Below are 15,775 nucleotides of genomic sequence, written 5' to 3'. Positions count from 1 at the left end.
ATTTAATAAGTAGGTAAAGACATGGTTAGCCTAGCTTAGCACAAAGAATGGAAGCAGGGGGAAACTGCTGGCTTAGCTCCATTGAAACACCAGGAAGACATCAGCACTACAGTTTTAACACCGAGCAGAGGGGCACTTGTTTTAGTCCAGTGTGCATCACTGAAGTGACTGTGTTCTGTCCTCCAGCTGTATGAGATCCTGGCCAGGACTCCGTACGGATCAGTGAAGAAGGGGAGGGTGGGGATCGACCGGCTGCTGAGTGAGCAGGTCTTCACCGCTGCATACCCGCTGCATGAGGTGAGCTCCTGATGCTGACCCCTTAACACTGACCCAAAGCCCACGCCAAAAAACAACAAAAGAACTGCCATAACTCTTCACTAGCCTCTCACACTTAGCCTCTCAAAGCATCGACTAGACTCCGAATGCCAAAACAGGAAGAAGAAGCACCACCCCCCTTAACTCCTTGCCAATTACAGATTGGGTTATCTCCCGCTGATCACTGTTACAGGTAGCTCACATGACAGACAGGCTTCACAGCATCTAAGATAACAACATGTTCACTGACAGTCTGGAAATATCAGTACTGCAACTCAGCAGACCAAATGTCTGAAGTAAACTAACATTTCTCACAGAACCATCAGTTAAACACTAACATGAACTCAGTCCGTTACAGTACGATGGAAGTTTTAATGATTCATATTGACCTCCTGGCTCTGATGACTATCAGCCTAATATTCTGTTGTTACACTGAACAGGGTGGATACCAGCTGCCAACCCCACCGGTGCCCCCCCAGTCTCTGGGTCTCAGACAAATCCTGTATGCGTACTGGGCCAAGTGGACCTGCTGGAGACGTTACCAACCTCTGGACCACATCAGGGAGTACTTCGGAGAGAAGATAGCACTTTACTTTGCCTGGCTCGGTAACTGTATTAACCATAGGTTACTATGGTAACTGTTTCTGACTGTAGTTACTATGGTAACTACTTCTGACCATAGGTTACTACAGCAATTGTTTCTGACTGTAGGTTACTACAGTAACTACTTCTGACCATAGGTTTCTATGGTAACTGTTTCTGACTCTGGGTTTCTATGGTAACTGTTTCTGACTGTAGGTTTCTACAGTAACTACTTCTGACCATAGGTTTCTATGTTAACTGTTTCTGACTGTAGTTACTATGGTAACTACTTCTGACCATAGGTTACTACAGCAATTGTTTCTGACTGTAGGTTACTACAATGACTGTTTCTGACTGAAAGTTACTATGGTTGTTTCTGACTGTAGGTTTCTATGGTAACTGTTTCTGACTGTAGGTTACTACAGTAACTACTTCTGACCATAGGTTTCTATGGTAACTGTTTCTGACTGTAGGTTTCTACACTGGCTGGTTGTTGCCAGCATCTTTCGTTGGGACTCTGATCTTCCTGGTTGGGTTTTGGCTCGTGGCAACTGATGTTCCCGCGTAAGTACAAACTGTTTCTTTTAAACTCAAGCTTTGTTTTAACAGGTCAGCAAAGTCATTCAGAGGGCTCAGAAAAATCTAGTTGAGAAATTCATGGCATCATTGTCATCAGTATCTCACAATCCATTAAAACCAGCATAAGATTCATAACAGTGGGCATTAGGGATGTGCAGAGAGCCTAGTATCTGTTTTTGTATTTATATTTGATGAGGCAGCAAAATTATTAGGGCCTGAGCCCAAAGGGCATCTAACAGGTCTGAAGTGACATCTGTAGGTGTGTTTACATGCTGTTTGATGTGCTGCAGCTGAGCAGCTAATTAGCATCTAGCTGCTAACTGATGTTAGCGGTGAATGTTTGTTTGGTGGCTCAGTCAACAAGCTGCAGGACAAGACGTGTGTTCATATTTCTTATGAAGTTATCATCAACTTTTGATGATGTGGACAGAGGCTGTTTCATTCACTACCGTGTTTAAAAGAGGAAGGTATCATGCCTCATATTGCAATAATTGAACATTGAATATTTTATATATTTTATTTTATTTTATTTAAACATTGGACATCTTAAATGTTGTTTTCATTTTAGACCATGGGCAAAAGTTCCTTGCTGTAAGTGTGTTACAGAATAAATGGAAAACAAAGTTTTATTTGTTTGACTCAAATCCGTGATACAATCCGAATTGTGAGTTTTGTGTTCATGTTAACACCCCTAGTGTTAACATGTCAGCTTTGTAGACTATATTTTGTATGTCGTGCACATAGATAAGAGTGTGTAAGTCATGTATTTGATACGTGCATTAATACTTTCTGATGTGAACCTACACTTATAGATCTGTGAATGTTTTTAGTGTTCAGTCTTTCTAGTATTCAGCACTGATCTGTTCCTGTATCACATTATAAGCTTTGTGCTACTTTATATATTTCTGTATACTAAGAAAATACACAGGAAACACAAGTAAATCATGTGATATCTTGTCTGTTTTTGATGAGAACATAAATCTATTGTCACAACAGAACAATACTATAAATTTGAATTTCACTTTGTTGGTAAAATCACACATCTGAACCAGTCCATGGCTAAAATGAGCTCTTCTGTGTTTAGAAACAATATGTATATGCTAAATGTCTTTAAAGAAGCAGCCTTTACACCACTCAGGGGTTTTTGTTTTTAAAAGCAAATTGTTTTATTGGCATATAAAATTGCCCCCCCACCCCTCCGATTTCATCAGGTGGGACAATGATATAGTTTGATGCGGTATGTTGGTTTTCCTCCTGTCCTCCCCAATTTTATGAGTCACCAGCCGTCACTGGTGGGGGGGTTGAATGCAGCTCATTTTTGTAGGATACAACAGAAAGGCCTATATACATACAGTACATTATATACAAACTTTGTATGAGGTTTGGTGTTATTATCATTTATTTTACAATAATTATAGGTCTTATATGTATAATTCAGTAGTGAGGATGACCTATGAGGGGAAGGGAAAAAATGGAGTGAGGGTGACAGTTTAGTGATAAAGTGCTGCAGAAAAATGAAATCAGAACTAAATTTGTAGCTCTGTACTGCAGTTTTTCCTTTATTAGGGCCCGAGCACCTAGCGGTTCACTCACACTCTCCATTCAAATATATGAGTATCAGTTACTTATTGTCTCTACACACCTGACAGGACACATGTCAATCACACTTTCACCAGGTCATGTGGCTTAAAAGTCTTTACTTTTCTAAAAAAAAAAACAAAGACTTGATGAAAATGAGTAAATTAGTAAAGTCAGACCTGTCAGTATAGGTCTGAAAACATCTACGTGCCCGTGACAGAAGCCCTTCGATTGCACTGCGGCCCGACATGCGCAAGGGTGCGAGGGCCCGTTCATCACTGCTTGCAGCTTTACTTTATATTTGTATTTGTATTCAAATAAAGGTGGAAATATGTGTAAAAATCCAGTTTTTGTTTTTATTAAGCTTTTAATTTTAGGATATTAAAGTGTTCATGAATAAACTACCTTATGAAGGAGGTTCATAGACGACTGCGCTGACTACTGAGCTAAAACTTTACCCATCGCCTCCCTGCAGACAGACCTCTACCTATTTATACACCCATAACACACAGACAGCACAGCCTGTAACATGTAGGGAAGAACTTCAAAGGTGATTCTTGCTTTGTGGAAAGGAGAAGGGGAACAACAGGTTATGGAGAGTCTCTTGGGAGCACTTTGCGTTTGTCAGTAGCTCAGCTTTATCTCTGGGGAACACCCCCAACTCCTCGACTGATGTCCAAATAAGGAAATGTGCGTCATGTAGCAGGTGGATGTGACTCCCCTCACTGAGACCTGCTGATAGACGTCACAGCGGAGCAGAGGAGAGACACTGAGATAGTGATGTAACTGACCTGCATGCTGGTATCTGACATGGGTTTTTTTTCCTCGCAAAAACAAACAAAAATTTTTTTAAATATTTGTACAAAATAAATGTTTGTGAAAAACCCACTATTTGTGCTTTGCCAAATAATGCATTTGGATTCGGGCACACTCCTAGTGTGCATGCAAATGAAACTGACAACATATATGACGCTGACACAGACCACAAGCCGAGTGAAGTTAGAAGGTTAAAGATAGTTTGGATTTTTTGAAATGGGGTTGTGTGATGTAGTTATCCGTAGTCAGTGTGTTACCTGCAGTAGATCAGCTGTTTGGGTCAGAATAATAATACAGTGCACAGCATTCATCTACAGTTGAGAAAATGTGGTGCCAAAGGAAAGGGCTGTCTGATGGCAAGGTAAAGCAGTGAAAATATTCTAAATTAAGTGAGTAAAGTTTTATTTATATAGCACTTTTTTAAAAACACGCAGTTACAAAGAGCCTCACAAACAAACACACATGCAAAAAATTTTTAAAAAATAGATTAACAAAATAGTGTAGTTTACAGTATAAAACACAACAGGGCACAGAGAGAAACAGACCAAACTGAAATGAAACAGGAAGGGAGGTCTATATAAAGGCTTGCCGATAGAAATGGGTTTTTAGGCGCCATTTAAAACAGTTCAAAGATTCAGCAGATCTAATAGATTGTGGAAGATGATTCCACAGACTGCAAATGTGCAGTCACCTTTTGTTTTGCGGTTAGTGCGGGAGACAGATAAAAGGCTGAGATCTGAGGACCATGATGGTCGAGAAGTGGAATGAGGAGATCAGGAAAGTAGGTAAGGGCGAGGTCATGGAGTGCTTTATACATAATCAGCAGGATCTTGTGCTTGATTCTGAATTTTACAGGAAGCCAATAGAGGGAAGCAGGAACAGGGGTGATGTGGGACCTACAGCTGGTTCTGGTTAGAAGTCTGGCTGCTGCAAACGTTTTAGAGCAGACTGACTGAGGCAGGTGTAGAGGAGCTTACACTAGTCTAGCCGAGAGAACATGAAAGTGTGGATGGATCATTTGAGATCAATAGAGGACGATATAGGTCTTATTTTTGCAATATTTCTTAACTGAAGGAAACAGGACTGGACAAGCTTATTAACATGATATTCTAAATATAGCAAACAATCAAACTGATATTGATTTTTTTAGGTGACATTGCTTAGCTTCCATGTGGGTACTCGAGGGGCATGCCAACCCAAATCTACTGCAGGTAATACACTGATTGTGGATAAGTACCTCATACAACCCCGCTACAAAACATACTAACTATTCCTTTAAATTCAAATAACATATTGTAAAATGTGATAAAATATTATAATGTAAAAGGAACACATCTCTGTTTAACACCAGTCCCTCCCGCACTGTTTGAGCTGCCTGATCCACACTCACAAAGACACATTTAACTAGTAAATGTGTTTATAATGAGATTACAAATAATAATTAATTAATTAATTAATTACAGGTAAATAATACTATTATTATAATAACTCTGTGTGTGTGTGTGTGTGTGTGTGTGTGTATAGGATGGAGGTGTGTAACAGTGGAAATAATTTCATCATGTGTCCAACCTGTAACATCTGCTCCTACTGGAACTACTCCAGCATCTGTTTCACCTACAAGGTACCTGTCTGTCTGTTCACCTGTCTGTCTGTCTGTTCACCTGTCTGTCTGTCTGTCTGTCTGTCTGTCTGTCTGTCTGTTCACCTGTCTGTCTGTCTGTTCACCTGTCTGTCTGTCTGTCTGTCTGTCTGTCTGTCTGTTCACCTGTCTGTCTGTCTGTTCACCTGTCTGTCTGTCTGTCTGTCTGTCTGTCTGTTCACCTGTCTGTCTGTCTGTTCACCTGTCTGTCTGTCTGTCTGTCTGTCTGTCTGTCTGTCTGTCTGTTCACCTGTCTGTCTGTCTGTCTGTCTGTCTGTCTGTCTGTCCACCTGTCTCACACCTGACCTGTGTGTCTGTGTGTAGGCGGGGCTTCTGTTTGATAATGGAGGGACGGTGTTTCTCAGCGTCTTCATGTCTCTGTGGGCCGTCACCTTCCTGGAGTACTGGAAGAGAACCTGTTCGACTCTGTCTCTCCGCTGGGACTGCTCCGAGTTTATGGACATCGAGGTACCTGTCTCACACCTATCTCACACCTGACTCACACCTGTCTCACACCTGTCTCACACCTGTCTCACACCTGACTCACGCCTGACTCACGCCTGACTCACACCTGTCTCACACCTAACTCATACCTGTTTCACACCTGATTCACACCTGATTCACACCTGACTCACACCTGACTCACACCTGTTTCACACCTGACTCACACCTGATTCACACCTGTTTCACACCTGACTCACACCTGATTCACACCTGATTCACACCTGTTTCACGCCTGACTCACGCCTGACTCACGCCTGACTCACACCTGTCTCACACCTGTCTCACACCTAACTCATACCTGTCTCACACCTGTCTCACACCTGTCTCACACCTGTCTCACACCTGTCTCACACCTAACTCATACCTGTTTCACACCTGTCTCACACCTGTCTCACACCTGTCTCACACCTAACTCATACCTGTGTCACACCTGATTCACACCTGATTCACACCTGATTCACACCTGTTTCACACCTGACTCACATCTGATTCACACCTGTTTCACACCTGATTCACACCTGTTTCACACCTGACTCACACCTGATTCACACCTGTTTCACACCTGATTCACACCTGTTTCACACCTGACTCACACCTGATTCACACCTGTTTCACACCTGATTCACACCTGTTTCACACCTGACTCACACCTGATTCACACCTGTTTCACACCTGACTCACGCCTGACTCACGCCTGACTCACACCTGTCTCACACCTGTCTCACACCTAACTCATACCTGTTTCACACCTGTCTCACACCTGTCTCACACCTGTCTCACACCTGTCTCACACCTGTCTCACACCTAACTCATACCTGTTTCACACCTGTCTCACACCTGTCTCACACCTGTCTCACACCTAACTCATACCTGTGTCACACCTGATTCACACCTGATTCACACCTGATTCACACCTGTTTCACACCTGACTCACATCTGATTCACACCTGTTTCACACCTGATTCACACCTGTTTCACACCTGTCTCACACCTGATTCACACCTGTTTCACACCTGACTCACACCTGATTCACACCTGTTTCACACCTGATTCACACCTGTTTCACACCTGTCTCACACCTGATTCACACCTGACTCACACCTGACTCACACCTGATTCACACCTGTTTCACACCTGACTCACACCTGATTCACACCTGACTCACACCTGATTCACACCTGTTTCACACCTGACTCACACCTGACTCACACCTGACTCACACCTGTCTCACACCTGACTCACACCTGATTCACACCTGATTCATACCTGACTCACACCTGATTCATACCTGACTCACACCTGGTTCACACCTGACTCATACCTGACTCACACCTGGTTCACACCTGATTCATACCTGATTCATACCTGACTCACACCAGACTCACACCTGATTCACACCTGACTCACACCTGACTCACACCTGATTCACACCTGATTCACACCTGACTCACACCTGTCTCACACCTGTCTCACACCTGACTCACACCTGTCTCACACCTGATTCACACCTGACTCACACCTGATTCATACCTGACTCACAGGTGTGAATCAGCTGACTCAGCTACTGCAGTGATTGGTTGGTTAAAATGTGACCCCCCCCCCCCCCCCCCCCACAGGAGCGACCTCGGCCAGAGTTCACCGCCATGGCACCAATGACAATGAGGAACCCGGTGACCGGAGCAGAGGAACCTTACTTCCCTGAAAATAAACGTATCAACAGAACTCTGACCGGCTGCATGGTCATCATCATCATGGTGAGACTCTTGACCTCTAACCCCTGACCTCTGACCTCACACCACTCTGATATGAAAGGCGTGATTGTTACGCCCCGTTCTAGGGGAGCACCACTTAAATTAAAAGTCGTTCCCTCCCCGGTCCCCAAACCAAAGTCTAAACAGAAAGTTACATTAAATATAAAATTTATTTGTATAAAGTGATGATGCTACAAGTGAAAACAACTGAATATAAACTGAAGCAATAGTGTTCAGGGTGAACCAAGGCTAAAGCAACGAACAAAGAAATCTATGTCCACAAGAAGGGCTGATTAACCAGGTGAAACAAACCAACAAACAAAGACATGTACTGAACTGAACTTCCTCGGATAAAACAAAAACAGGAGAAAACAGACAGTAGCAGCTCACTTCTACAGCTTCAGTGAAATTCACTAAGAAAATAAATCTGAGATATCTGTTTAGAAAAGTTGTGCAAAATACTCACAAACTATTTCACAGTCAATCAGCAGCAGACCAATCAGCAGTAGACACTCCCCAGGCCGAACCCACCGAACCAGCCAATCAGACAGAGACACCGCAACTCCACAGATTCAGTCGCACAAAACACAGGAACAGACAGATCTGCACTACGGCCAGGGCCGTGAAACTGATGACATGGAAGAACGTTTACCTGACGTCTTTATTCCAAATGTCAGAAAGAAAACCAGGATTTGAAACTGAATGTCCTTTCACACAGGTTGTGTTTGTGAATCAGTAAGTTGCGCTTCCTGTTTCAGGTGGTGGTCGTCTTGATGTTCCTCATCGCCATCATTCTGTATCGCACCATCCTCAGCATCATCATCTACAGGTCTCACAATACCTTCTTCAGTGTCGCTGTGAGTACAAACAAGAGCTTCCTCCCACCTCCAGTCTGTTTGTGATATTTTTCTCAGGAGTCGGTGGAGACCAAACCTGATCATGTAGGGCTGTATCTGCTGCGGCTGTTTGCTAACATGTTAACCACTTTATAAGCTAATAATATGTCAGATGTTGTGTTTACAGACTTGTCTGCTGAAAACAAGTAAACAGACAATCAGTGAATACAGATATAAATAAGATGTAATTAAAAAAAACACAGGCTCCAGGACACTTCCCTGAGGGACACAATGTTATTCATATTCATAACTTTTTTAAATCAACCTGAACGCTTCGCTTTTCTACACTCAGGCTGGGAGGATCGCCAGTATTTCAGGATCGGTGTTGAACCTGTTGGTCATCCTCATGTTGTCTCGGGTTTACACCTCGCTGGCCCACATCCTCACCCGCTGGGGTGAGTCACGCCTTCATCCTCACCCCCAGTTTTACACTTTTTTTGACACATTTGCCACATTATGGTAGTTTTATTATTGTCACTTTTAGAGAATGAAAACATTCAAAGAAAGAAGAAGAAGTCCTTAAAGGATGGGTTCATGGTTTTTCTAGTCTGTCTTAAAACATGTTTTCAGAATCAGAATCTGTATATTAGCCAAGTGTGCAGCATACAAAGAATTTGTCCTTGCGTTTGCTCCCACAAACACAACATAGAATAACAAAAATATAATAAGAGTAAAGTAATAATAATAATGAAATAATAAAATGTAGGAATTTGTGCACTGAAATAGCTTTATGATTTTATTGGGGAATTATGAGTTATTATAGTGCACAACTCCAACATGAAATTACTCATCCAGTGACATAACTCATATTAGAGCAGGTGTAATAACAGGGAAATAGTCCTCCTTGTTGGCCACACAAGAGAGGTCAATTAAAATTATGATTGTTATTAATCATAATTATGATTTTGCGAGGGTATAGGTCTTTTAAGGTTAAGTGACTGAGATGCACAAGAAAACACAAACAAGTTCACTTTAGTTACATACACATTTATTACTAATACTAAGTTCTAGAGTAATAAACACTACAACATTTTACAAACAAGACACAAGAGAGAAACTGGTGCACAAGGTTTTGGCTAGTGAATGTAAAGCTAATATGAAGCTTCAGCGTCCAAATGAGTCAAATCAAGTAGATATCTTTCAACGTTACAGTCTTTTTAGTGCCAAAGTCCCTCTTTTTGTTACTATACTTCCACCTGCAGCTCAACAGGGAAACACTGTCCGAGGAAACACAAAGAGGGAATTTGATGCTAAAAAGACTGTAAATGTGTCAGATATCCACTTGATATGACTAACTCAGACTGCTGAAGCTGAATAGAAGCTTCACACAGACTTTTAAATGCATTTTTGCACTACATTTTTAAGACACACTTGAAAAATTGTGAACCCTCCCTTTAATGTGCTAAAGAAGTTCATGTGATATGATTGAAAGCTCCACAACAGCTACTAAGTGGACTTTGCTTTCTTAAGAATGAACTTTGAATGTCAGCAAGTGCAGTGTGCATTTATTCTGTATTTCCAGTGTGTATTTTGTGTGTAGTGTGTATATTCAGTCACATGACGATGCTGTTTGTGTGTTTATGTCAGAAATGCATCGCACTCAGACTAAATACGAAGACATGTTTATCCTCAAAGTCTTCATCTTCCAGTTCGTCAACTTCTACTCGTCTCCAGTTTACATCGCTTTCTTCAAAGGCAGGTGAGCACAGCTGGAACCAATCAGAACAGGCCTCACAAGTCCAACCAATCAGAACAGGCCTTTTATTCTTCCATATTCCTACGTTCCATTTTCATTTTTCCTTCTTGTTTTGTTTCTTCACTCTGTCCCGTTAATTAACAGTAAACACAAAGTACAACTGAGGCTGATGGGAATGTTTGCTCGTAAACCAAAGACAGTTTAACCAGATGACGGCAGTAGATGAAAAGTCAGAAGATCAGATTATTAATGTTCATCCTGAGGGGAACATGACTGTGTGAAACGAATGTCACAGCAATCCGTCCAAACGTTGTTGAGTTATTTCAGTTGGGATCCAAGTGGTGAGCTGACAGAAGCACAGCGCCTCCTGCAGGCTGATGATGAAACTAAAACTGTTGGTTTGATGTCTGTCAGGTTCGTCGGTTACCCCGGAAACTACCACACTCTGTTTGGAGTCCGCAACGAAGAAGTGAGTCGGTTATACTGCTTTACTGATGATGATGATGATGATGATTTCACCCAGCAGGAAAAGAAAAAGAGAAACTGTTGTATATAAATGTGTTTATATACTGTGTGTGTGTTACAGTGTGGAGCAGGTGGATGTCTTATTGAACTGGCCCAGGAGCTGCTGGTCATCATGGTGGGAAAACAGCTGATCAATAACATCCAGGAGTTCATCAGCCCGTAAACAACACACACACACACACACACACACACACACACACACACACACTGAGAGAGAATGAGAGATTATAACTTGGGGAACAAGATGATATTTTGTTAGAACTACATATTTAATCAAGAGATCAAGATAAGAAAACTGCAACGATCTTCATCTTGACCTCATGAAGGTTGTCGTCGGGACTCCGTCATGTGACCTTTTAATTAAACATGTAGGTGAGTTTTGTTTTCTAAATGAAACTGAAGGTGGGCTCATTATTTGGCAGGAAGTTGATGGCGTGGTGGCAGAAGAGGAAGTTGAGCCCGAGGCTAGAGGAGAAGGAGGTGCAGAGGGGGGAGAAGGAGGTGAAGGAGGAGGTGAAAGACACAGAGGAGATATTCCCCTGGGAGGCAGACTACCAGCTGCTGGTCTGTGAGGGACTCTTCAGCGAGTACCTGGAGATGGGTGAGTGTTGGATTTATACTCCCGGTGCTCAACCACAGACGAGAGAATTGTGGCCTAAAGCATCCTGGGAGACGTAGTGTTTTACATAAATCTGGTTTAATTTAACCTCCTTGTAAATCCTCCTCAGTCCTTCAGTTTGGTTTCATCACCGTCTTTGTGGCGGCGTGTCCTCTTGCTCCTCTCTTCGCTCTCGTTAATAACTGGGTGGAGATTCGTTTGGACGCTCAGAAGTTTGTGACTGAATATCGCCGCCCGGTGGCGGAGCGAGCTCAGGACATCGGCATCTGGTTCCCCATCCTGCAGTTCATCACACACATGGCCATCCTCAGCAACGTAAGACTCAACGTGTTCCTGCACGTCTGTCTTTGTCAGGACCAATCAGAGACTTTGTCACTTCAATCAGACAATCAGCAGCCAGGAGAATCCGCCTGTTTTCAAAACTCACTCTGGTTTTGTGTTTTCAGGCTTTTCTCATAGCGTTCACCTCGTCCTTTCTGCCTCGTCTCTACTACCGCTATACTAGAGACAGCTCACTGAGCGGCTTCATCAACTTCACCCTGGCAACATCTCCACGCAACTACAGCCAGCAACACGAAAACACATCCTGCAGGTAGGCAACACCTCCATGCATCCACAGCAACACCAACATACATCCTGCAGGTAGGCAACATTGCTGGAACTACAGCAACACCAACATACATCCTGCAGGTAGGTAACATTGCTGGAACTACAGCAACACCAACATACATCCTGCAGGTAGGCAACATTGCTGGAACTACAGCAACACATGGTGGGAGTCCATGTGGCACAAATGTTGGTTGATTACTTGATTATTGATGATGACATTGCTGTCTGCAGGTATCGCGGCTTCAGGGATGAAAACGGAGAATACCTGCCAGAGTACTTTCACCTCCTCGCCATACGACTCAGTTTTGTCATCATCTTCGAGGTCCGTCACACTGCAGTGGGGGGGCAGGGCATACTGAACAGGTTTAAACAGATGCAGCTGGTGCATTTACACTACTGCAAAAACAAAAGTCTGAATTTACAGCTCACACTTACATGCTTTATGAGATGTTGATTAGTTAGCAGGAGAACAAGACACAGTTTGGTTGCAGGTGAGTTTGTGACCTGATAAAGGTTCTCCCTGTCTTCCTCAGCATGTGGTCTTCTTCTTCGGCCATCTGATCGACATGATGGTCCCTGACATCCCAGAGGAGGTGGAGTTGAAGATCAAGAGGGAGCACTACATGGCTAAAGAGGCGCTGGCTGAAAACCAGGTAGAACAAGAACGATGGAATTTCAACAGACACTCAAATAAAACAGATTTGTTAAATTATGTTGCTCTAGTTTGGTGTAATATTAGTTATAGTTAATGTTTTAATGTATATTATAGATTTTCACAGTGTGTTATTACAGATTTTGTAGTTTCAGTCATAGTTTGGTTCCAGTGTTGTGTTCTATGCTTCCAGTCTCTTGGGAAAATCATGATTCCTGGTGAGGACGTCGCGCCCAGTGAGCTGCGAAAACGTGGATCCAGACCCTCACCACCACAGAGTGACTCCCCCCCACCAAACCTGAAGGAGATCCCTGAGGAACCAGACACACGAGGCAGCTGCTGAAATTAAGAACAAGTGGACTTTGTGATGGATGTCTTCCCAGTAACTCATCATCCATATCTGACAGATCTACAAGACCATCGTGAGATCTACAAGGCCTGTGCTGAATCTCTAAACCACCTTACAAGAGCCCTGCCAGAGGTGTAAAAGTTTTACAATGTCTACAAGATTTCTATAAGAGCTGCAAAACCTCTGCTAAATGTCTACCAGAACTCTAGAAGAGGTCTACAAGACCTAGAAGGTGTCAGCAAGATCACATCAAGAGCAACTGCTAGACTAAATCTACAAGACCTCTGAAAGATCTGAAAGACCTCTACACAGCCAGCTAGTGGTCTACAAGACCTACAAGAGTCATGTTAAATCCTTCAAGCATTCTGCAAGAGGTCTAGATCTACTAGAGCTGTGTTGAATCCTTACAGGTCCTACAAAAGCACTTCAAGAGGTCTACAAGACCAACAAGACATCTGTGAGATCTTGAAGGAGAAACATGACCTCTGCTAGACCTGTACAAGATCTACAAGGATTAAGTCACTCCTCTAAACATCCTATAAGTGTTCTGCAAGAATTCTTGTAGATCTTGTCGAAGTCCAGGAGACGTTTGTAAATCTTGTAGAGATCTCACAGACATCTTGTAATCAAGATCTTGTAAACAAGATCTACAAGACTTCCTCTAGACTTGTTCAAGATCTACAAGACTTTTTCTAGACTTGTTAAAGATCTTCAAGACTTTTTCTAGACTTGTTTAAGATCTTCAAGACTTGTTCTAGACTTGTTTAAGATCTTCAAGACTTCTAGACTTGTTTAAGATCTTCAAGACTTCTAGACTTGTTAAAGATCTTCAAGACTTCTAGACTTGTTCAAAATCTTCAAAACTTTTTCTAGACTTTTTCAAGATCTACAAGACAAGTGCTCTAAACATAACTGTGTACACTTAAAGAGCTCTGCGATGATCCCAAAACATCAGAACTCGACAGGGCCATGGTCCTAGTTTCTAGACTTTTGTAAAACTTTGCTGCATGAAGCCCAAAGACCTCAGAGAGCAATCAAACACCTAAAATAGCAGCACACAAGGTTTAAATCAGGCCTCCAGGAGAATAACATGAACCTCCTGGAGGTACTGGAAGTGAACACGACTGCAGCAAAAGTCTTTCTCATGTTCATCTGTTACTGTTTCTGGGTCAGAGATGTTTATTCCACTTATTTGCTGTCAGATTAATTTAATATTAAAATATGTTTATAATATTTTGTCTCATGTATGAAAATGTTCAAACACCTCAAAACTAAATAGATGAGAGCGGGCATACATCACTTCCCTGTTGCCAAGACAACCACGCTCCCTTTTGGGTGAAAACTACTGCTGTAAAAGTGCCAGAGCTAAGCTGGACAAACTGATGGCAACATGCCTAAAAGCTGCTGTGTCTCATTGTGAATGTCAAACAATAAAAAAAACCCAGTGCACGAATTTCTTTACTTCCCTGAAGAGGTATGGACTGTAAAAGAAGAGATCTGTTGTTAGATTAACTAACCTGTGATGAAATGTTTGCCACAGACGTACAAACACATGTTAGTTAAGGATAAAGTCTACAGTTATAGTGTTAAAAGTTAAAGTTGTGTGAAGTAGTAGTAGCAGTACATAGAACATACTGGAAAGCCAAGGAAGTCCTCATTTAATGTTAGCCTGTAACATGCTAATATTGTTAGCATAGGTCTATGGCATTTTACATTGTATACATTAGCCTAGCAGCTAGCAGACTTTTCCACTCATCAGTCCCTATTTCTTTATTTTTTCTATATAACAATGCCGATGGTTGATCAGCAATGAAATAACATAATTGTTTATTTGACTAGAAAAGGATTTTGGCTCCTAATAGCTAAAAATCATTATGGGTTTCTTATTTTATGCTATTGAATTGCTCTCATCTACATCAGACACACTTTTGAATACCTGCAATGACTGTATGGTTTGTTTGAACGTTAATTTAAAAACTCTGCTGTTACAAACTTTACTTTGCTTTAAACATCATCCGCCTGACAAACTGCATGGAAGAGAGATTGACCAGATTTATAATATTTGTTTCACATGTTTATAGCTTTTACATATAATAACAGAAATGTAAACAAAGATCTTGGTAATAAAGGCTGAATATGTGATGTAAATAAATGTCCTGCAGGAGACGCTGCTCAATCTTCTCACTGTTTCCTGTCGACCTTCAGTAACTAATGAAAACATTTATTTTTTGTTTGTTTGTTCATTTGTGGATTAATCTGTAATTCTGCTCCACTAGTGATTTTTGTGTAGTATAATCCTCAACTAAACACATTTAAATTAAACTCTCTGAAGGTGATCGACCTGCTGACTTTTCCTCTAGTGACACCTCAAGGAACAATTTAACACTTGTACACAAGAAATACATTGATGTGAAATAGACGACCTGCACTCCAGAACAGGCAGCGTAGGTCTCTGCTTATAGAAATAAATATGTAGCAGCAGTAGCAAGTATAAAATACAGAAAACAGAGTTTAAAGGATTCATCAATGTTTTTCACTTCAATTGAGAAAAGTCTAAAGTTAGAATAGAATAAAAGAAGCACAAGAACATGCAACATATAGAACAAATACAGTAATAAAACACTATTGCATCAAACTACATAGTAATGTAGTAAAATATACACGT

At 41.8% G+C, this 15,775-nt stretch overlaps 1 protein-coding gene across 1 annotated transcript in view; it reads left to right on the top strand.

The window, feature by feature from the left end:
- Positions 1-15,441, top strand: part of ano7 (anoctamin 7) — a 23,302-nt gene extending 7,861 nt beyond the window's left edge. Inside the window, exons 6-22 of the mRNA XM_042413192.1 lie at positions 187-297; positions 756-921; positions 1,371-1,461; positions 5,395-5,491; positions 5,834-5,977; positions 7,630-7,767; positions 8,523-8,621; positions 8,953-9,055; positions 10,248-10,359; positions 10,771-10,825; positions 10,943-11,040; positions 11,304-11,482; positions 11,610-11,815; positions 11,947-12,092; positions 12,341-12,431; positions 12,643-12,762; positions 12,955-15,441. Of these exons, the coding sequence (XP_042269126.1) occupies positions 187-297; positions 756-921; positions 1,371-1,461; positions 5,395-5,491; positions 5,834-5,977; positions 7,630-7,767; positions 8,523-8,621; positions 8,953-9,055; positions 10,248-10,359; positions 10,771-10,825; positions 10,943-11,040; positions 11,304-11,482; positions 11,610-11,815; positions 11,947-12,092; positions 12,341-12,431; positions 12,643-12,762; positions 12,955-13,104 (2,106 nt within the window). The 3' untranslated portion in view covers positions 13,105-15,441. The remainder of the gene's footprint in view (positions 1-186; positions 298-755; positions 922-1,370; positions 1,462-5,394; positions 5,492-5,833; positions 5,978-7,629; positions 7,768-8,522; positions 8,622-8,952; positions 9,056-10,247; positions 10,360-10,770; positions 10,826-10,942; positions 11,041-11,303; positions 11,483-11,609; positions 11,816-11,946; positions 12,093-12,340; positions 12,432-12,642; positions 12,763-12,954) is intronic.
- Positions 15,442-15,775: the final 334 nt, after the last annotated feature.

The sequence above is a fragment of the Thunnus maccoyii genome, chromosome 6, assembly GCF_910596095.1.
Source record: "Thunnus maccoyii chromosome 6, fThuMac1.1, whole genome shotgun sequence".
Classification (NCBI taxonomy): Eukaryota; Metazoa; Chordata; class Actinopteri; order Scombriformes; family Scombridae; genus Thunnus; species Thunnus maccoyii.
This window is presented reverse-complemented; position numbering and strand designations above follow the sequence as displayed.